The 23,672-nt window shown below is 44.9% G+C and overlaps 1 protein-coding gene across 1 annotated transcript in view; it reads right to left on the minus strand.

The window, feature by feature from the left end:
- rps6kal (ribosomal protein S6 kinase a, like) overlaps window positions 1-23,672 on the minus strand; it is a 65,010-nt gene that overhangs the window by 25,950 nt on the left and 15,388 nt on the right. Inside the window, exons 7-11 of the mRNA XM_045717794.1 lie at window positions 18,911-18,948; window positions 18,669-18,811; window positions 15,551-15,621; window positions 3,147-3,235; window positions 2,622-2,686 (exon numbers count right to left, since the gene is read on the minus strand). Coding sequence (XP_045573750.1) covers window positions 2,622-2,686; window positions 3,147-3,235; window positions 15,551-15,621; window positions 18,669-18,811; window positions 18,911-18,948 — 406 coding nt within the window. The remainder of the gene's footprint in view (window positions 1-2,621; window positions 2,687-3,146; window positions 3,236-15,550; window positions 15,622-18,668; window positions 18,812-18,910; window positions 18,949-23,672) is intronic.

A 23,672-nucleotide genomic window follows, 5' to 3' on the forward strand; every position in this document is an offset into this window, starting at 1 on the left:
TGTCAAATTGGCTTTTTACTAAATTACTGTACGACAGACCACGTTTTCACCCTGCACACCCAAATTGACTAACAAACAAAGTCTTATCATGCTTTGTTGACTTCATAAAAGCTTTAGACTCAATTTGGAATGAGGGTCTGCTATACAAATTGTTAAAAAGTGATGTTAGGGGAAAAACAAGACATTATAAAATCCATGTACACAAACAACAAATGGGTTAAAATTGCCAACAACAAAAAAAATTCTTCCCACAGCACCGTGGGGTGAGACAGGGATGCAGCTTAAGCCCCACCCTCTTCAACATATATATCAACGAATTGGCGAGGGCATTAGAACAGTCTGCAGCACCCGGCCTCACCCTTACTAGAATCTGAAGTCAAATGTCTACTGTTTGCTGATGATCTGGTGCTTCTGTCCCCAACCAAGGAGGGCCTACAGCAGCACCTAGATCTTCTGCACAGATTCTGTCAGACCTGGACCCTGACAGACCTGGGCCCTGACAGACCTGGGCCCTGACAGAAAATCTCAGTAAGACAAAAATAATGGTGTTCCAATAAAAGTCCAGTTGCCAGGCCCACGTTTGTTTTCTCCCGTGTTTTGGTACCCTTCCCCAGATCTATGCCTCGACAAAATCCGGTCTCAGAGCTCTTCGAACAATTCCTCATGGCTTGGTTTTTAGCGTGTTATGGCTAGGGGGCAGTATTTTCACGGCTGGATAAAAAACATACCCGATTTAATCTGGTTACCACTCCTACCCAGTAACTAGAATATGCATATACTTATTACATATGGATAGAAAACACCCTAAAGTTTCTAAAACTGTTTGAATGGTGCCTGTGAGTATAACAGAACTCATTTGGCAGGCAAAAACCTGACAAGGTTTCATGCAGGAAGTGGCCTGTCTGACAAGGTGTCGTTCTTCTTGTCTCTGTTTATTGAAGAGTGAGGATCTTAGCTGTCCCGTGACACTTCCTACGGCTGCCATAGGGTCTCAGAAGGCGGTAAAAAGCTGAATCGTGGCTTTGCAGGCTCTGGCTGAAACAAAGTAGCGCGTTTGGGTAGTGGCTGGTTACAGTACTGTGAGACTCAGGCTCGTGCCCGCGTCGACCGAAAGCTTTGTTTACTTTCCTCTGTTTAGCTAAAAGGAGATTCCCGGTCGGAATATTATCGCTTTTTTACGAGAAAAATGGCATAAAAATGGATTTTAAACAGCGGTTGACATGCTTCGAAGTACGGTAATGTAATATTTAGATTTTTTTTGTCACGAATTGCGCCATGCGCACGACCCTGATTTACCATTTCAGATAGTGTCTGGGACGCACGAACAAAACGCCGCTATTCGGATATAACGATGGATTATTTGGGACCAAACCAACATTTGTTATTGAAGTAGCAGTCCTGGGAGTGCATTCTGACGAAGACAACAAAAGGTAGTCAATCTTTTATAATAGTAAATCTGATATTGGTGAGTGCTAAACTTGCCGGGTGTCTAAATAGCTAGCCCGTGATGCCTGGGCCATGTACTTAGAATATTGCAAAATGTGCTTTCACCAAAAAGCTATTTTAAAATCGGACGTATCGAGTGCATAGAGGAGTTCTGTATCTATAATTCTTAAAATAATTGTTATGCTTTTTGTGAACGTTTATCGTGAGTAATTTAGTAAATTCACCGGCAGTGTTCGGTGGGAATGCTAGTCACATGCTAGTCACATGCTAATGTAAAAAGCTGGTTTTTGATATAAATATGAACTTGATTGAACAAAACATGCATGTATTGTATAACATAATGTCCTAGGGTTGTCATCTGATGAAGATCATCAAAGGTTAGTGCTGCATTTAGCTGTCTTCTGGGGTTTTGTGACATTATATGCTAGCTTGAAAAATGGGTGTCTGATTATTTCTGGCTTGGTACTCTGCTGACATAATCTAATGTTTTGCTTTCGTTGTAAAGCCTTTTTGAAATCGGACAGTGTGGTTAGATAAAGGAGAGTCTTATCTTTAAAATGCTGTGAAATAGTCATATGTTTGAAAAATTGAAGTTTTTGTATTTTTGAGGAATTTGTAATTCGCGCCACGCCTATCATTGGATATTGGAGCAGGTGTTCCGCTAGCGGAACGTCTAGATGTAAGAGGTTAACTGTTCAGTCTGTTCAGTGTTATCTGTTACTTCCTAATAGTTTTTTATATTGTTTTGTGTCTTCTCACTTTAGTTTGTTTATTTCACTTGCTTTGGCAATGTAAACATGTTTCCCATGCCAATTAAAGCCCAGTTGAATTGAATTGAGAGAGCGAACGAGCAACATAAAGGCCCAGCCACCAGCCCATATTAAACCCTCCCCTTCCTCCTGGTCTCAGCCAATTGTCTCCTGCTGGCTCATAAACACTCCCCACTGAAATATTAACACACACACTGTCAGACCTCTGCCCAGACACATACCTAGCACTCCACACCTAGCACTCCACACCTAGCACTCCACACCTAGCACTCCACACCTAGCACTCCACACCTAGCACTCCACACCTAGCACTCCACAGACCAATCCTAAGTAAGCCGTCTGTTAGGTGGGAATGGGATGCATTTTGTGTGTGTGTGTGTGTGTGTGTGTGTGTGTGTGACTCACATTCCAGTCGATTGATGAGAAGAAGGCGTGACGTTTGATCTCCTCCACCCCGTCGGCCCCAGCCCCTACACAGATACAGAACACCGTCAGTAACAACACACACACACACACCTACAACGAGACAACCGCCAGTAACACACACACACACACACACACACACACACACACACACACACACACACACACACACACACACACACACACACACACACACACACACACGAGACAACCGTCAGGAACACACACACTCTCACCCATGTGGTTAATTTGTGTGACCGTTCTATCAGTGTTTTGTTACTTGTCATGTTTTGTGTTGTTTGTGGACCCCAGGAAGAGTAGCTGCTGCCTCTGCAAAAGCTAATGGGGATCCATAATAAACAGGAACTAATGGGGATCCATAATAAACAGGAACTAATGGGGATCCATAATAAACAGGAACTAATGGGGATCCATAATAAACAGGAACTAATGGGGATCCATAATAAACAGGAACTAATGGGGATCCTAATAAACAAAGAAACTTACCCAGGCGGTTAGCAGGGTTGCGTTTAAACAGCATTCTCAGCAGACTCTGGGCTTCTAGACTCAGGAACTGAGGCATCCCTAACTTAGCTCTGAGGGAGAGAGGGAGAGAGGGAGGGAGGGAGGGAGGAGAGAAGACAGGAGGGGAGAGAGAAGACAGGAGAGAAGAGAGCGAGTGAAAACAATGACCTGAACAAATGTCAAATTGGCTTCTTACCAAAATATCGTACGACAGACCACGTATTCACCCTGCACATCCTAATTGAAAAAGAAATGCTAATAAAAAGTGAAGTCTTCTCATGCTTTATTGATTAAAAAAAAAAGCTTGAGACTCATTTTGGCATGAGGGCCTGCTGTATAAACTGGTGGAAAGCGGCATAAAGGGAAAACCGACAATATTATAAAATCAATGTACACAAATAATGTGCGCGGACAAAATAAACAAAAAACTGATTTCTTCCTTTAGGGCCGGAGGGGTGAGACAGGGATGCAGCTTGAGTCCCACCCTCTTCACCAACCAAGGAGGGCCTACAGCAGCACCTAGATCTGTCCCCAACCAAGGAGGGCCTACAGCAGCACCTAGATCTGTCCCCAACCAAGGAGGGCCTACAGCAGCACCTAGATCTGTCCCCAACCAAGGAGGGCCTACAGCAGCACCTAGATCTGTCCCCAACCAAGGAGGGCCTACAGCAGCACCTAGATCTGTCCCCAACCAAGGAGGGCCTGCAGCAGCACCCAGATCTGTCCCCAACCAAGGAGGGCCTACAGCAGCACCTAGATCTGTCCCCAACCAAGGAGGGCCTACAGCAGCACCCAGATCTGTCCCCAACCAAGGAGGGCCTACAGCAGCACCTAGATCTGTCCCCAACCAAGGAGGACCTACAGCAGCACCTAGATCTTCTGCACAGATTATGTCAGAATTGGGCCCTGACAGTAAATCTCAGTAAAACAAAAAGAATGGCATTTCAAAAAAGGTCCAGATGCCAGGACCACGACCATAAATTCTACCTAGACACCGTTGCCTTAGAGCACACAAAGAATTATACATACCTCGGTCTAAACATCAACACCACAGGTAACTTCCACAAAGCTATTAATGATCTGAGAGACAAGGCAGAAGGGCCTTCTACGGCATCAAAAGGAACATAACATTTGACATCCCAATTAGGATCTGGCTACAAATACTTGAATCAGTTACAGAACCCATTGCCCTCTATGTTTGTGGTCCACTCACCAAACAAGAACATACAAAACAGGAACAAACACCCAATTGAGAATTCTGCAAAAAATATCCAGAATTTGGACTATACCTACAAATGATCAAAATCCATAAAATAACTTAAATTCTACAACCACCTAAAAAGAAGCGATTCTCAAACCTTCCATAACAAAGCCATCACCTACAGAGAGATGAATGTCTGCCAGCTGGTGCAGGGACTCTGCTACAGACCCCACAGAGCCCCTGGACAGCAACACAATTAGACCAAACCAAAGCACGAGGGGAAAAAATATATATAATTGATACATTGGAAAGAATCAACAACAAAACAGAGCAAACTGGAATGTTATTATGGCCCTATACCACTCCATCCCTGATACAACATGTTATTATGGCCCTATACCACTCCATCACTGATATAACATGTTATTATGGTCCTATACCACTCCATCCCTGATACATGTTATTATGGCCCTATACCACTCCATCCCTGATACAACATGTTATTATGGCCCTATACCACTCCATCCCTGATATAACATGTTATTATGGCCCTATACCACTCCATCCCTGATACATGTTATTATGGCCCTATACCACTCCATCCCTGATACATGTTATTATGGCCCTATACCACTCCATCCCTGATACATGTTATTATGGCCCTATACCACTCCATCCCTGATACAACATGTTATTATGGCCCTATACCACTCCATCCCTGATACAACATGTTATTATGGCCCTATACAACTCCATCCCTGATACAACATGTTATTATGGCCCTATACCACTCCATCCCTGATACATGTTATTATGGCCCTATACCACTCCATCCCTGATACATGTTATTATGGTCCTATACCACTCCATCCCTGATATAACATGTTATTATGGCCCTATACCACTCCATCCCTGATATAACATGTTATTATGGCCCTATACCACTCCATCCCTGATACATGTTATTATGGCCCTATACCACTCCATCCCTGATACATGTTATTATGGCCCTATACCACTCCATCCCTGATACAACATGTTATTATGGCCCTATACCACTCCATCCCTGATACATGTTATTATGGCCCTATACCACTCCATCCCTGATATAACATGTTATTATGGCCCTATACCACTCCATCCCTGATACATGTTATTATGGCCCTATACCACTCCATCCCTGATATAACATGTTATTATGGTCCTATACCACTCCATCCCTGATACATGTTATTATGGCCCTATACCACTCCATCCCTGATACAACATGTTATTATGGTCCTATACCACTCCATCCCTGATACAACATGTTATTATGGCCCTATACCACTCCATCCCTGATACATGTTATTATGGCCCTATACCACTCCATCCCTGATATAACATGTTATTATGGTCCTATACCACTCCATCCCTGATACATGTTATTATGGCCCTATACCACTCCATCCCTGATACATGTTATTATGGCCCTATACCACTCCATCCCTGATACATGTTATTATGGTCCTATACCACTCCATCCCTGATATAACATGTTATTATGGCCCTATACCACTCCATCCCTGATACATGTTATTATGGCCCTATACCACTCCATCCCTGATACATGTTATTATGGTCCTATACCACTCCATCCCTGATATAACATGTTATTATGGCCCTATACCACTCCATCCCTGATACATGTTATTATGGTCCTATACCACTCCATCCCTGATACAACATGTTATTATGGTCCTATACCACTCCATCCCTGATACATGTTATTATGGTCCTATACCACTCCATCCCTGATATAACATGTTATTATGGCCCTATACCACTCCATCCCTGATACATGTTATTATGGCCCTATACCACTCCATCCCTGATACATGTTATTATGGCCCTATACCACTCCATCCCTGATACAATGTTATTATGGCCCTATACCACTCCATCCCTGATACAACATGTTATTATGGCCCTATACCACTCCATCCCTGATACATGTTATTATGGCCCTATACCACTCCATCCCTGATATACATGTTATTATGGCCCTATACCACTCCATCCCTGATATATGTTATTATGGCCCTATACCACTCCATCCCTGATATAACATGTTATTATGGTCCTATACCACTCCATCCCTGATACATGTTATTATGGCCCTATACCACTCCATCCCTGATACAACATGTTATTATGGTCCTATACCACTCCATCCCTGATACAACATGTTATTATGGCCCTATACCACTCCATCCCTGATACATGTTATTATGGCCCTATACCACTCCATCCCTGATATAACATGTTATTATGGCCCTATACCACTCCATCCCTGATACATGTTATTATGGTCCTATACCACTCCATCCCTGATACAACATGTTATTATGGTCCTATACCACTCCATCCCTGATATAACATGTTATTATGGCCCTATACCACTCCATCCCTGATACAACATGTTATTATGGCCCTATACCACTCCATCCCTGATACAACATGTTATTATGGTCCTATACCACTCGATCCCTGATATAACATGTTATTATGGTCCTATACCACTCCATCCCTGATATAACATGTTATTATGGTCCTATACCACTCCATCCCTGATATAACATGTTATTATGGCCCTATACCACTCCATCCCTGATATAACATGTTATTATGGCCCTATACCACTCCATCCCTGATACAACATGTTATTATGGCCCTATACCACTCCATCCCTGATACAACATGTTATTATGGCCCTATACCACTCCATCCCTGATACAACATGTTATTATGGCCCTATACCACTCCATCCCTGATACAACATGTTATTATGGCCCTACACCACTCCATCCCTGATACAACATGTTATTATGGCCCTATACCACTCCATCCCTGATACAACATGTTATTATGGCCCTATACCACTCCATCCCTGATATAACATGTTATTATGGCCCTATACCACTCCATCCCTGATACAACATGTTATTATGGCCCTATACCACTCCATCCCTGATACAACATGTTATTATGGCCCTATACCACTCCATCCCTGATACAATGTTATTATGGTCCTATACCACTCCATCCCTGATATAACATGTTATTATGGCCCTATACCACTCCATCCCTGATATAACATGTTATTATGGCCCTATACCACTCCATCCCTGATATAACATGTTATTATGGCCCTATACCACTCCATCCCTGATACAACATGTTATTATGGCCCTATACCACTCCATCCCTGATACAACATGTTATTATGGCCCTATACCACTCCATCCCTGATACAACATGTTATTATGGCCCTATACCACTCCATCCCTGATACAATGTTATTATGGCCCTATACCACTCCATCCCTGATACATGTTATTATGGCCCTATACCACTCCATCCCTGATACATGTTATTATGGCCCTATACCACTCCATCCCTGATATACATGTTATTATGGCCCTATACCACTCCATCCCTGATACACATGTTATTATGGCCCTATACCACTCCATCCCTGATACAACATGTTATTATGGCCCTATACCACTCCATCCCTGATACAACATGTTATTATGGCCCTATACCACTCCATCCCTGATACAACATGTTATTATGGCCCTATACCACTCCATCCCTGATACAACATGTTATTATGGTCCTATACCACTCCATCCCTGATACATGTTATTATGGCCCTATACCACTCCATCCCTGATACAACATGTTATTATGGCCCTATACCACTCCATCCCTGATACATGTTATTATGGCCCTATACCACTCCATCCCTGATACATGTTATTATGGCCCTATACCACTCCATCCCTGATATAACATGGTATTATGGTCCTATACCACTCCATCCCTGATACATGTTATTATGGCCCTAAACAGAGAGCACACAGTGGTAAAATACCTGACCTATACCACTCCATCCCTGATACATGTTATTATGGCCCTATACCACTCCATCCCTGATACAACATGTTATTATGGCCCTATACCACTCCATCCCTGATACATGTTATTATGGCCCTATACCACTCCATCCCTGATACATGTTATTATGGCCCTATACCACTCCATCCCTGATATAACATGTTATTATGGCCCTATACCACTCCATCCCTGATACAACATGTTATTATGGTCCTATACCACTCCATCCCTGATACAACATGTTATTATGGCCCTATACCACTCCATCCCTGATACAACATGTTATTATGGCCCTATACCACTCCATCCCTGATACATGTTATTATGGCCCTATACCACTCCATCCCTGATATAACATGTTATTATGGCCCTATACCACTCCATCCCTGATATAACATGTTATTATGGCCCTATACCACTCCATCCCTGATATAACATGTTATTATGGCCCTATACCACTCCATCCCTGATACAACATGTTATTATGGCCCTATACCACTCCATCCCTGATACAACATGTTATTATGGCCCTATACCACTCCATCCCTGATACAACATGTTATTATGGCCCTATACCACTCCATCCCTGATACAACATGTTATTATGGTCCTATACCACTCCATCCCTGATACATGTTATTATGGCCCTATACCACTCCATCCCTGATACAACATGTTATTATGGCCCTATACCACTCCATCCCTGATACATGTTATTATGGCCCTATACCACTCCATCCCTGATACATGTTATTATGGCCCTATACCACTCCATCCCTGATATAACATGGTATTATGGTCCTATACCACTCCATCCCTGATACATGTTATTATGGCCCTATACCACTCCATCCCTGATATAACATGGTATTATGGTCCTATACCACTCCATCCCTGATACATGTTATTATGGCCCTAAACAGAGAGCACACAGTGGTAAAATACCTGACCTATACCACTCCATCCCTGATACATGTTATTATGGCCCTATACCACTCCATCCCTGATACAACATGTTATTATGGCCCTATACCACTCCATCCCTGATACAACATGTTATTATGGCCCTATACCACTCCATCCCTGATACAACATGTTATTATGGCCCTATACCACTCCATCCCTGATACAACATGTTATTATGGCCCTATACCACTCCATCCCTGATACAACATGTTATTATGGCCCTACACCACTCCATCCCTGATACAACATGTTATTATGGCCCTATACCACTCCATCCCTGATACAACATGTTATTATGGCCCTATACCACTCCATCCCTGATATAACATGTTATTATGGCCCTATACCACTCCATCCCTGATACAACATGTTATTATGGCCCTATACCACTCCATCCCTGATACAACATGTTATTATGGCCCTATACCACTCCATCCCTGATACATGTTATTATGGTCCTATACCACTCCATCCCTGATATAACATGTTATTATGGCCCTATACCACTCCATCCCTGATATAACATGTTATTATGGCCCTATACCACTCCATCCCTGATATAACATGTTATTATGGCCCTATACCACTCCATCCCTGATACAACATGTTATTATGGCCCTATACCACTCCATCCCTGATATAACATGTTATTATGGTCCTATACCACTCCATCCCTGATACAACATGTTATTATGGCCCTATACCACTCCATCCCTGATACAACATGTTATTATGGCCCTATACCACTCCATCCCTGATACATGTTATTATGGCCCTATACCACTCCATCCCTGATACATGTTATTATGGCCCTATACCACTCCATCCCTGATACATGTTATTATGGCCCTATACCACTCCATCCCTGATACATGTTATTATGGCCCTATACCACTCCATCCCTGATATAACATGTTATTATGGCCCTATACCACTCCATCCCTGATACAACATGTTATTATGGCCCTATACCACTCCATCCCTGATACAACATGTTATTATGGCCCTATACCACTCCATCCCTGATACAACATGTTATTATGGTCCTATACCACTCCATCCCTGATACATGTTATTATGGCCCTATACCACTCCATCCCTGATACAACATGTTATTATGGCCCTATACCACTCCATCCCTGATACATGTTATTATGGCCCTATACCACTCCATCCCTGATACATGTTATTATGGCCCTATACCACTCCATCCCTGATATAACATGGTATTATGGTCCTATACCACTCCATCCCTGATACATGTTATTATGGCCCTAAACAGAGAGCACACAGTGGTAAAATACCTGACCTATACCACTCCATCCCTGATACATGTTATTATGGCCCTATACCACTCCATCCCTGATATAACATGTTATTATGGCCCTATACCACTCCATCCCTGATACATGTTATTATGGCCCTATACCACTCCATCCCTGATACAACATGTTATTATGGCCCTATACCACTCCATCCCTGATACATGTTATTATGGCCCTATACCACTCCATCCCTGATACATGTTATTATGGCCCTATACCACTCCATCCCTGATATAACATGTTATTATGGCCCTATACCACTCCATCCCTGATACAACATGTTATTATGGTCCTATACCACTCCATCCCTGATACAACATGTTATTATGGCCCTATACCACTCCATCCCTGATACAACATGTTATTATGGCCCTATACCACTCCATCCCTGATACATGTTATTATGGCCCTATACCACTCCATCCCTGATATAACATGTTATTATGGCCCTATACCACTCCATCCCTGATATAACATGTTATTATGGCCCTATACCACTCCATCCCTGATATAACATGTTATTATGGCCCTATACCACTCCATCCCTGATACAACATGTTATTATGGCCCTATACCACTCCATCCCTGATACAACATGTTATTATGGCCCTATACCACTCCATCCCTGATACAACATGTTATTATGGTCCTATACCACTCCATCCCTGATACATGTTATTATGGCCCTATACCACTCCATCCCTGATACAACATGTTATTATGGCCCTATACCACTCCATCCCTGATACATGTTATTATGGCCCTATACCACTCCATCCCTGATACATGTTATTATGGCCCTATACCACTCCATCCCTGATATAACATGGTATTATGGTCCTATACCACTCCATCCCTGATACATGTTATTATGGCCCTAAACAGAGAGCACACAGTGGTAAAATACCTGACCTATACCACTCCATCCCTGATACATGTTATTATGGCCCTATACCACTCCATCCCTGATATACATTTTATTATGGCCCTATACCACTCCATCCCTGATATAACATGTTATTATGGCCCTAAACAGAGAGACACAGTGGTAAAATACCTGACCGAGATTGGCCCAAAATTAAGGAAAGTGTTGACTATGTACAGACTCAGTGAGCATAGCCTTGCTATTGAGAGAGGCCACCATAAGCAGACCCATTCCTCAAGAGAAGACAGGGTGTGGCTACTGCCCACTTCCTAACCTACCAAATCTATGACCATATAAGAGAGACATATTTCCCTCAAATTTGTGACCTGCTGCCACAAGGTCAACAAGAGGGTCAGAAACACAAATGTAAATATAACCTATATTTATCCCCCGTCATTTGTATATTATCCTATTTGCACATTGTCACAACACTGTACATAGCTTACGTAACATTTTAAATGTTATACTATGAAAACTACTAACAATATAATATGTTATTCTATTACATTTTTGGGTAATGTTTACTGTTAATGTCTGATTGTTGTTGTCTTTGTTTTGTTTAAATCACTTTGTAAAAAGAGGAGGAGGAGGTGATAATGTAACAGAACAAATCACAAGTTAACTACTATGTGTACCTACACTGTAATTACATTGTACCAACATGTCAAATTAGATCTCGAGGGACAATCAAGGTGGAACAACATGGTTGTGGATGGAATTGCAGAATCTCCGAGACCTGGATGGAGTTTGAGGACAAATTGAGGGAACTGATCTCTGAGAAACTGAAGATATACCACAGAAATATTGAGGTAAAGAGCGCCCACACAACTGGAAAACCCACCACCGGCCCAGCTGACAGGCCTAGGCCGATAGTGGTCAAAATCCTGAGGTTAAAGAACAAGGTAGCTGTTCTGGAAAAATCTTTGTTGTGGACCTGAATATTGACTGGTTTTCATCAAGCTGTTCGCTCAAGAGGAAGCTTCTCACTGTAACCAGTGCCTGTAATCTGATTCAGGTTATAAATCAACCTACCAGGGTGTTTACAAACACTACAGGAACAAGATCATCCACATGTATTGATCACATTTTTATAACACTGTAGAACGGGGTTCTAAAGCTATATCCATACCCATTGGATGAAGTGATCACAATATAGTGGCTATATCCAGGAAAGCCAAAGTTCCAAAAGCTGGGCCTAAAATAGTGTATATAAAAGATTTTGCTGTGACTTAAGTGGATGATGTTAAATCAAATAAAATTGTATTGGTCACATACACATGGTTAGCAGATGTTAACCTGTTAGGGCTAGGGGGCAGTATTTACACGGCCGGATAAAAAACGTACCCGATTTAATCTGGTTATTACTACTGCCCAGAAACTAGAATATGCATATAATTATTGGCTTTGGATAGAAAACACCCTAAAGTTTCTAAAACTGTTTGAATGGTGTCTGGGAGTATAACAGAACTCATATGGCAGGCAAAAACCTGAGAAGATTCTGTACAGGACCTCTCTGACCATTCCTTGGGTTCTTGGCTCTGTTTATTGAAAACTGAGGATCTTTGCTGTAACGTGACACTTCCTATGGCTCCCATAGGCTCTCAGAACCCGGGAAAAAGCTGAATGATGTAATTCCAGCCCCTGGCTGAAAAACATTAGCGCCTTTGGTAAGTGGTCTATCAGAGGACAATGAGACTGAGGCGCGTGCACAAGGCGACCCCATGTTTTTATTTTCTCTCTCTTTGAACTAAAACACAGATTCCCGGTCGGAATATTATCGCTTTTTTACGAGAAAAATGGCATAAAAATTGATTTTAAACAGCGGTTGACATGCTTCGAAGTACAGTAATGGAATATTTAGAATTTTTTTGTCACGAAACGCGTCGGGCGTGTCACCCTTCTTTACACTTCGGATAGTGTCTTGAACGCACGAACAAAACAGAGGATATTTGAACATAACTATGGATTATTTTGAACCAAACCAACATTTGTTATTGAAGTAGAAGTGCATTCTGACGAAGAACAGCAAAGGTATTAACATATTTCTTATAGTAAATCTGACTTTGGTGAGGGCTAAACTTGGTGGGTTTCTAAATAGCTAGCCCTGTGATGCCGGGCTATCTACTTAGAATATTGCAAAATGTGCTTTCACCGAAAAGCTATTTTAAAATCGGACATAGCGAGTGCATAGAGGAGTTCTGTATCTATAATTCTTAAAATAATTGTTATGTTTTTTGTGAACGTTTATCGTGAGTAATTTAGTAAATTCACCGGAGGTTTGCGGGGGTAGTTCTGAACGTCACATGCTAATGTAAAAAGCTGGTTTTTGATATAAATATGAACTTGATTGAACAAAACATGCATGTATTGTATAACATAATGAACAGAACTCCTTTGTGCAATCGAGGTGTCCGATTTTAAAATAGCTTTTCGGTGAAAGCACATTTTGCAATATTCTGAGTAGTTAGCCCAGCCATCATGGCTAGCTATTTAGACACCCACCAAGTTTAGCCCTGACCAAACTCCGATTTACTATTAGAAAAGTTTGATTACCTTTGGAGTTCTTCGTCAGAATGCACTCCCAGGACTGCTACTTCAATAACAAATGTTGGTTTGGTTCAAAATAATCTATAGTTATATCCAAACAGCGGCGTTTTGTTCGTGCGTTCAAGACACTATCCGAAGTGTAAATAAGGGTCACGAGCACGACGCATTTCGTGACAAAAGATTTCTAAATATTCCATTACCGTACTTCGAAGCATGTCAACCGCTGATTAAAATCAATTTTTATGCCATTTTTCTCGTAAAAAAGCGATAATACTCCGACCGGGAATCTGCGTTTAGGTAAACAGACGAAAGAAAATAAAGCATGGGGTCGACTCGGGCACGCGCCTGAGTCTCACAGTACTGTGACCAGCCACTACCCAAACGCGCTACTTTTTTTCAGCCAGAGCCTGCAAAGCCACGATTCAGCTTTTTGCCGCCTTCTGAGAGCCCATGGGAGCCGTAGGAAGTGTCACGTAACAGCAGAGATCCTCTATAATGGATAGAGATAATCAAGCAGGGCAAGAAATTGTCAGACAGGGCACTTCCTGCATGGAATCTTCTCAGGTTTTGGCCTGCCATATGAGTTCTGTTATACTCACAGACACCATTCAAACAGTTTTAGAAACTTTGGAGTGTTTTCTATCCAAAGCTAATAATTACATGCATATTCTAGTTACTGGGCAGGAGTAATAATCAGATTAAATCGGGTACGTTTTTTATCCGGCCGTGAAAATACTGCCCCCTAGCCATAACAGGTTAAAATGGTGTATAATACTTGTATGTGTGAGAAATTTGAATTATGAAATTTCTGTTGTTTTGAATTTGGCGCTCTGCTATTTCGTTGGCGAGGTGGGACGCTACCGTCCCACATACCCCAGAGAGGTTTTAAGCTGCAGCTGGCCCAGAACAGAGCGGCACGTCTTGCTCTTCATTGTAATCAGAGGGCTGATATTAATACTATGTATGCCATACTCTCTTGGCTAAGAGTTGAGGAAAGACCGACTGCATCACTTCTTATTTTTATAGGAAACAATGTGTTGAAATTTCCTAAATGTTTGCAGTCAACATAGACACAGCACTGACACAAACACTTACACAACCAGACATGCCAATTTGGGTATTTTCACAGTCCCAAGGTCAAGAACAAATTCAAGGAAATTAACAGTGTTATTATAGAGAGCCATGAATGCATGGAACTCCCATCTCATATCGCGCAAGCGAACAGCATTTGTGTTTTCAAAAAGATGAATAAAGTATCGGCACAACGCCTCTCCCTATGTGACCTACTGGTTGTGTGTTTCTGATAGATGCTCACACACTACATGTTAACGTTTAAAATGCTTGTCAATTGTTAAGTCTTTTGTCTGTAATGTAAAATCCTTTATATGTCGGACCCTGTAAAGACTAGCTGTCGGCTAATGGGGATCCTAATGAATTAAATCCAATAACAGTACTAATGCTGTAGAACAAGTGTTCTTACTTGAGGATCATGTTCATGGTCTCGTTGCGGTCTTTGCCCTGGAATGGTAACGTCCCAGTCAGCATTTCAAACTATACAGAGAGGAGAGACAGACATTAGGCTGGGGTTACAGGTACAGGTTAGATACAGGTAGATTCATTAGGCTGGGGTTACAGGTAGATTCATTAGGCTGGGGTTACAGGTACAGGTAGATTCATTAGGCTGGGGCTACAGGTACAGGTTAGATACAGGTAGATTCATTAGGCTGGGGTTACAGGTTAGATACAGGTAGATTCATTAGGCTGGGGTTACAGGTTAGATACAGGTAGATTCATTAGGCTGGGGTTACAGGTACAGGTTAGATACAGGTAGATTCATTAGGCTGGGGTTACAGGTACAGGTAGATTCATTAGGCTGGGGCTACAGGTACAGGTTAGATACAGGTAGATTCATTAGGCTGGGGTTACAGGTTAGATACAGGTAGATTCATTAGGCTGGGGTTACAGGTTAGATACAGGTAGATTCATTAGGCTGGGGTTACAGGTACAGGTTAGATACAGGTAGAGACATTAGGCTGGGGCTACAGGTTAGATACAGGTAGACACATTAGGCTGGGGTTATAGATACAGGTAGAGACATTAGGCTGGGGTTACAGGTACAGGTAAAGACATTAGGCTGGGGCTACAGGTGATACAGGTAGACACATTAGGCTGGGGTTACTTAGATACAGGTAGAGACATTAGGCTGGGATTACAGGTACAGGTAAAGACATTAGGCTGGGGCTACAGGTTAGATACAGGTAGACACATTAGGCTGGGATTACAGGTACAGGTAAAGACATTAGGCTGGGGCTCCGGGCAGCCGAGCGGAAATGGAGGAAAACTCGCCTCCCTGCGGACCTGGCATCCTTTCACTCCCTCCTCTCTACATTTTCCTCTTCTGTCTCTGCTGCTAAAGCCACCTTCTACCACTCTAACCACTCCAAGCATCTGCCTCTAACCCTAGGAAGCTCTTTGCCACCTTCTCCTCCCTCCTGAATCCTCCCCCCCTCCTCCCTCTCTGCGGATGACTTCGTCAACCATTTTTGAAAAGAAGGTTAACGACATCCGATCCTCGTTTGCTAAGTCAAACGACACCGCTGGTCCTGCTCACACTTCCCTACCCTGTGCTTTGACCTCTTTCTCCCCTCTCTCTCCAGATGAAATCTCGCGTCTTGTGACGGCCGGCCGCCCAACAACCTGCCCACTTGACCCTATCCCCTCCTCTCTTCTCCAGACCATTTCCGGAGACCTTCTCCCTTACCTCACCTCGCTCATCAACTCATCCTTGACCGCTGGCTACGTTCCTTCCGTCTTCAAGAGAGCGAGAGTTGCACCCCTTCTGAAAAAACCTACACTCGATCCCTCCGATGTCAACAACTACAGACCAGTATCCCTTCTTTCTTTTCTCTCCGAAACTCTTGAACGTGCCGTCCTTGGCCAGCTCTCTTGCTATCTCTCTCAGAATGACCTTCTCGATCCTAATCAGTCAGGTTTCAAGACTGGGCATTCAACTGAGACTGCTCTTCTCTGTGTCACGGAGGCTCTCCGCACTGCTAAAGCTAACTCTCTCTCCTCTGCTCTCATCCTTCTAGACCTATCTGCTGCCTTTGATACTGTGAACCATCAGATCCTCCTCTCCACCCTCTCCGAGCTGGGCATCTCCGGCGCGGCCCACGCTTGGATTGCGTCCTACCTGACAGGTCGCTCCTACCAGGTGGCGTGGCGAGAATCTGTCTCCGCACCACGTGCTCTCACCACTGCTGTCCCCCAGGGCTCTGTTCTAGGCCCTCTCCTATTCTCGCTATACACCAAGTCTCTTGGCTCTGTCATATCCTCACATGGTCTCTCCTATCATTGCTATGCAGACGACACACAATTAATCTTCTCCTTTACCCCTTCTGACAACCAGGTGGCGAATCGCATCTCTGCATGTCTGGCAGACATATCAGTGTGGATGACGGATCACCACCTCAAACTGAACCTCGGCAAGACGGAGCTGCTCTTCCTCCCGGGGAAGGACTGCCCGTTCCATGATCTCGCCATCACGGTTGACAACTCCCTTGTGTCCTCCTCCCAGAGTGCTAAGAGCCTCGGCGTGACCCTGGACAACACCCTGTCGTTCTCCACCAACATCAAGGCGGTGACCCGATCCTGTAGGTTCATGCTCTACAACATTCGCAGAGTACGACCCTGCCTCACACAGGAAGCGGCGCAGGTCCTAATCCAGGCACTTGTCATCTCCCGCCTGGATTACTGCAACTCGCTGTTGGCTGGGCTCCCCTGCCTGTGCCATTAAACCCCTACAACTCATCCAGAACGCCGCAGCCCGTCTGGTGTTCAACCTTCCCAAGTTCTCTCACGTCACCCCGCTCCTCCGCTCTCTCCACTGGCTTCCAGTTGAAGCTCGCATCCGCTACAAGACCATGGTGCTTGCCTACGGAGCTGTGAGGGGAACGGCACCTCCGTACCTTCAGGCTCTGATCAGGCCCTACACCCAAACAAGGGCACTGCGTTCATCCACCTCTGGCCTGCTCGCCTCCCTACCTCTGAGGAAGCACAGTTCCCGCTCAGCCCAGTCAAAACTGTTCGCTGCTCTGGCACCCCAATGGTGGAACAAGCTCCCTCACGACGCCAGGACAGCGGAGTCAATCACCACCTTCCGGAGACACCTGAAACCCCACCTCTTTAAGGAATACCTGGGATAGGATATAGTAATCCTTCTAACCCCCCCCCTCCCCCCCCCTTAAAAGATTTAGATGCACTATTGTAAGTGGTTGTTCCACTGGATATCATAAGGTGAATGCACCAATTTGTAAGTCGCTCTGGATAAGAGCGTCTGCTAAATGACTTAAATGTAATGTATGTAAAATGGCTACAGGTACAGGTTAGATACAGGTAAACACATTAGGCTGGGATTACAGATACAGGTTAGATACAGGTAAACACATTAGGCTGGGGTTACAGGTACAGGTAAAGACATTAGGCTGGGGTTACAGGTACAGGTTAGATACAGGTAGACACATTAGGCTGGGGCTACAGGTACAGGTAAAGACATTAGGCTGGGGTTACAGGTACAGGTGATGTAGAGGTGTGCTTACCATGAGCACTCCTAGACTCCACCAGTCAGCACTCTGTGTGTGGCCTCTTCTGTTGACGACCTCAGGAGCCATGTACTCCACCGTCCCACAGAATGAGTAGGCCTTCTTATCAACATCCACTGACTCCTTACTCAAACCAAAGTCTGAAATACACAACCACTTCTTCCTTTTAGCTCCAACATAAACACACAACATCTCCTGAAGCACCACAGCACACAGCCCAGACAGAGAGCAGGTCGTACCTGTTAACTTGATGTGTCCAGCTTCATCTAACAAAATGCTGAAAACAGAGAACCACATTAGTAGGTATAGTAGAGAAACACACAGGTCTCATCACCATCAACAACAGGACAATGTGTCTTCTAAAGGAGATAGCAGCACCCGAAATACACCCCTAACCCATCACTAGTAACACCCCTAACCCATCACTAGTAACACCCCTAACCCATCACTAGTAACACCCCTAACCCATCACTAGTAACACCCCTAACCCATCACTAGTAACACCCCTAACCCATCACTAGTAACACCCCTAACCCATCACCAGTAACACCCCTAACCCATCACTAGTAACACCCCTAACCCATCACTAGTAACACCCCTAACCCATCACTAGTAATACCCCTAACCCATCACTAGTAATACCCCTAACCCATCACTAGTAATACCCCAACCACCCTATCCCATCACTAGTAACACCCCTAACCCATCACTAGTAACACCCCTAACCCATCACTAGTAACACCCCTAACCCATCACTAGTAATACCCCTAACCCATCACTAGTAACACCCCTAACCCATCACTAGTAACACCCCTAACCCATCACTAGTAACACCCCAACCACCCTATCCCATCACTAGTAATACCCCTAACCCATCGCCAGTAACACCCCTAACCCATCACTAGTAACACCCCTAACCCATCACCAGTAACACCCCTAACCCATCACTAGTAATACCCCTAACCCATCACTAGTAACACCCCTAACCCATCACTAGTAATACCCCTAACCCATCACTAGTAATACCCCTAACCCATCACTAGTAACACCCCTAACCCATCACTAGTAATACCCCTAACCCATCACTAGTAATACCCCTAACCCATCACCAGTAACACCCCTAACCCATCACTAGTAATACCCCAACCACCCTATCCCATCACTAGTAATACCCCTAACCCATCGCCAGTAACACCCCTAACCCATCACCAGTAACACCCCTAACCCATCACTAGTAACACCCCTAACCCATCACTAGTAACACCCCTAACCCATCACTAGTAATACCCCAACCACCCTATCCCATCACTAGTAATACCCCTAACCCATCACTAGTAACACCCCTAACCCATCACTAGTAATACCCCTAACCCCTAACCCATCACTAGTAATACCCCTAACCCATCACCAGTAACACCCCTAACCCATCACTAGTAACACCCCTAACCCATCACTAGTAACACCCCTAACCCATCGCCAGTAACACCCCTAACCCATCGCCAGTAACACCCCTAACCCATCACTAGTAACACCCCTAACCCATCACTAGTAACACCCCTAACCCATCACTAGTAATACCCCAACCACCCTATCCCATCACTAGTAATACCCCTAACCCATCGCCAGTAACACCCCTAACCCATCACTAGTAACACCCCTAACCCATCACCAGTAACACCCCTAACCCATCACTAGTAATACCCCTAACCCATCACCCCTAACCCATCACCAGTAACACCCCTAACCCATCACTAGTAACACCCCTAACCCATCACTAGTAACACCCCTAACCCATCACTAGTAACACCCCTAACCCATCACTAGTAATACCCCAACCACCCTATCCCATCACTAGTAATACCCCTAACCCATCGCCAGTAACACCCCTAACCCATCACCAGTAACACCCCTAACCCATCACTAGTAATACCCCTAACCCATCACTAGTAACACCCCTAACCCATCACCAGTAACACCCCTAACCCATCACCAGTAACACCCCTAACCCATCACTAGTAACACCCCTAACCCATCACTAGTAACACCCCTAACCCATCACTAGTAATACCCCTAACCCATCACTAGTAATACCCCAACCACCCTAACCCATCACTAGTAACACCCCTAACCCATCACTAGTAATACCCCTAACCCATCACTAGTAATACCCCAACCACCCTATCCCATCACTAGTAACACCCCTAACCCATCACTAGTAATACCCCTAACCCATCACCAGTAACACCCCTAACCCATCACCAGTAACACCCCTAACCCATCACCAGTAACACCCCTAACCCATCACTAGTAACACCCCTAACCCATCACTAGTAACACCCCTAACCCATCACTAGTAATACCCCTAACCCCTAACCCATCACTAGTAACACCCCTAACCCATCACCAGTAACACCCCTAACCCATCACTAGTAACACCCCTAACCCATCACTAGTAACACCCCTAACCCATCACTAGTAACACCCCTAACCCATCACTAGTAACACCCCTAACCCATCGCCAGTAACACCCCTAACCCATCGCTAGTAACACCCCTAACCCATCACTAGTAACACCCCTAACCCATCACTAGTAACACCCCTAACCCATCACTAGTAACACCCCTAACCCATCACTAGTAACACCCCTAACCCATCACTAGTAACACCCCTAACCCATCACTAGTAACACCCCCTAACCCATCACTAGTAACACCCCTAACTAGTAATACCCCTAACCCCTAACCCATCACTAGTAATACCCCTAACCCATCACTAGTAACACCCCTAACCCATCACCAGTAATACCCCTAACCCATCACTAGTAACACCCCTAACCCATCACTAGTAACACCCCTAACCCATCACTAGTAACACCCCTAACCCATCACTAGTAACACCCCTAACCCATCACTAGTAACACCCCTAACCCATCGCCAGTAACACCCCTAACCCATCACCCCTAACCCCTCACCAGTAATACCCCTAACCCATCACCCCTAACCCCTCACCAGTAACACCCCTAACCCATCACTAGTAACACCCCTAACCCATCACTAGTAACACCCCTAACCCATCACTAGTAACACCCCTAACCCATCGCCAGTAACACCCCTAACCCATCACTAGTAACACCCCTAACCCCATCACTAGCAACACCCTAACCCATCACTAGTAACACCAGTAACACCCCAACCACCCCTAACCCATCACTAGCAACACCCCAACCACCCTATCCCATCACTAACAACACCCCAACCACCCTAACCGAACACTAGCAACACCCCAACCCAATCACTAGCAACACCCTAACCCATCACTAGCAACACCCTAACCCATCACTAGCAACACCCTAACCCATCACTAGCAACACCCTAACCCATCACTAGCAACACCCTAACCCATCACTAGCAACACCCTAACCCATTACTAGCAACACCCTAACCCATTACTAGCAACACCCTAACCCACCACTAGCAACACCCTAACCACCCTATCCCACCACTAGCAACACCCCAACCACCCCAACCCATCACTAGCAACACCCCAACCACCCCTATCCCATCACTAGCAACACCCTAACCCACTACTAGCAACACATTATCGCATCACTAGCAACACCCCAACCACTACTAGCAACACCCCAACCACCCTAACCCTCCACTAGCAACACCCCAACCCATTACTAGCAACACCCCAACCACCCCTAACCCATCACTAGCAACACCCTAACCACACCAACCCATAACTAGCAACACCCCAAACACCCTAACCCAATCGTTAGCAACACCCCAACCACCCTAACCCATCACTAGCAACACCCCAACCACCCCTAACCCATCACTAGCAACACCCCAACCACCCAAACCCATTACTAGCAACACCCCAACCCAATCACTAGCAACACCCCAACCACCCCAACCCATACTAGCAACACCCCAACCACCCTAACCCAATCACTAGCAACACCCCAACCACCCTAACCCATTACTAGCAACACCCCAACCACCCTAACCCATCGCTAGCAACACCCCAACCACCCCTAACCCATAACTAGCAACACCCCAACCACCCTAACCCATCACTAGCAACACCCCAACCACCCCTAGCCCATCACTAGCAACACCCCAACCCATCACTAGCAACACCCCAACCACCCCAACCCATCACTAGCAACACCCCAACCCATCACTAGCAACACCCCAACCACCCCAACCGATAACTAGCAACACCCCAACCACCCCTAACAACACCCCAACCACCCCTAACCCATCACTAGCAACACCCCAACCACCCTATCCCATGACTAGCAACACCCCAACCACCCCTAACCCATCACTAGCAACACCCCAACCACCCTATCCCATCACTAGCAACACCCCAACCACCCTAACCCAATCACTAGCAACACCCCAACCACCCCTAACCCATCACTAGCAACACCCTAACCACCCCTAACCCATCACTAGCAACACCCCAACCACCCTATCCCATCACTAGCAACACCCCAACCACCCTAACCCAATCACTAGCAACACCCTAACCACCCCTAACCCATCACTAGCAACACCCTAACCACCCCTAACCCATCACTAGCAACACCCCAACCACCCTATCCCATTACTAGCAACACCCCAACCACCCCTAACCCATCACTAGGAACACCCCAACCACCCTAACCCAAGCACTAGCAACACCCTAACCCAAGCACTAGCAACACCCTAACCCAATCACTAGCAACACCCTAACCCAATCACTAGCAACACCCTAACCCAATCACTAGCAACACCCTAACCCAAACACTAGCAACACCCTAACCCAAATACTAGCAACACCCTAACCCATTACTAGCAACACCCTATCCCACCACTAGCAACACCCTATCCCACCACTAGCAACACCCCAACCACCCTAACCCATCACTAGCAACACCCTAACCCACTACTAGCAACACATTATCCCAACACAAGCAACACCCCAACCACCACTAGCAACACCCCAACC

This window comes from Salmo salar, chromosome ssa05 (assembly GCF_905237065.1).
Source record: "Salmo salar chromosome ssa05, Ssal_v3.1, whole genome shotgun sequence".
NCBI classification, from domain to species: Eukaryota; Metazoa; Chordata; class Actinopteri; order Salmoniformes; family Salmonidae; genus Salmo; species Salmo salar.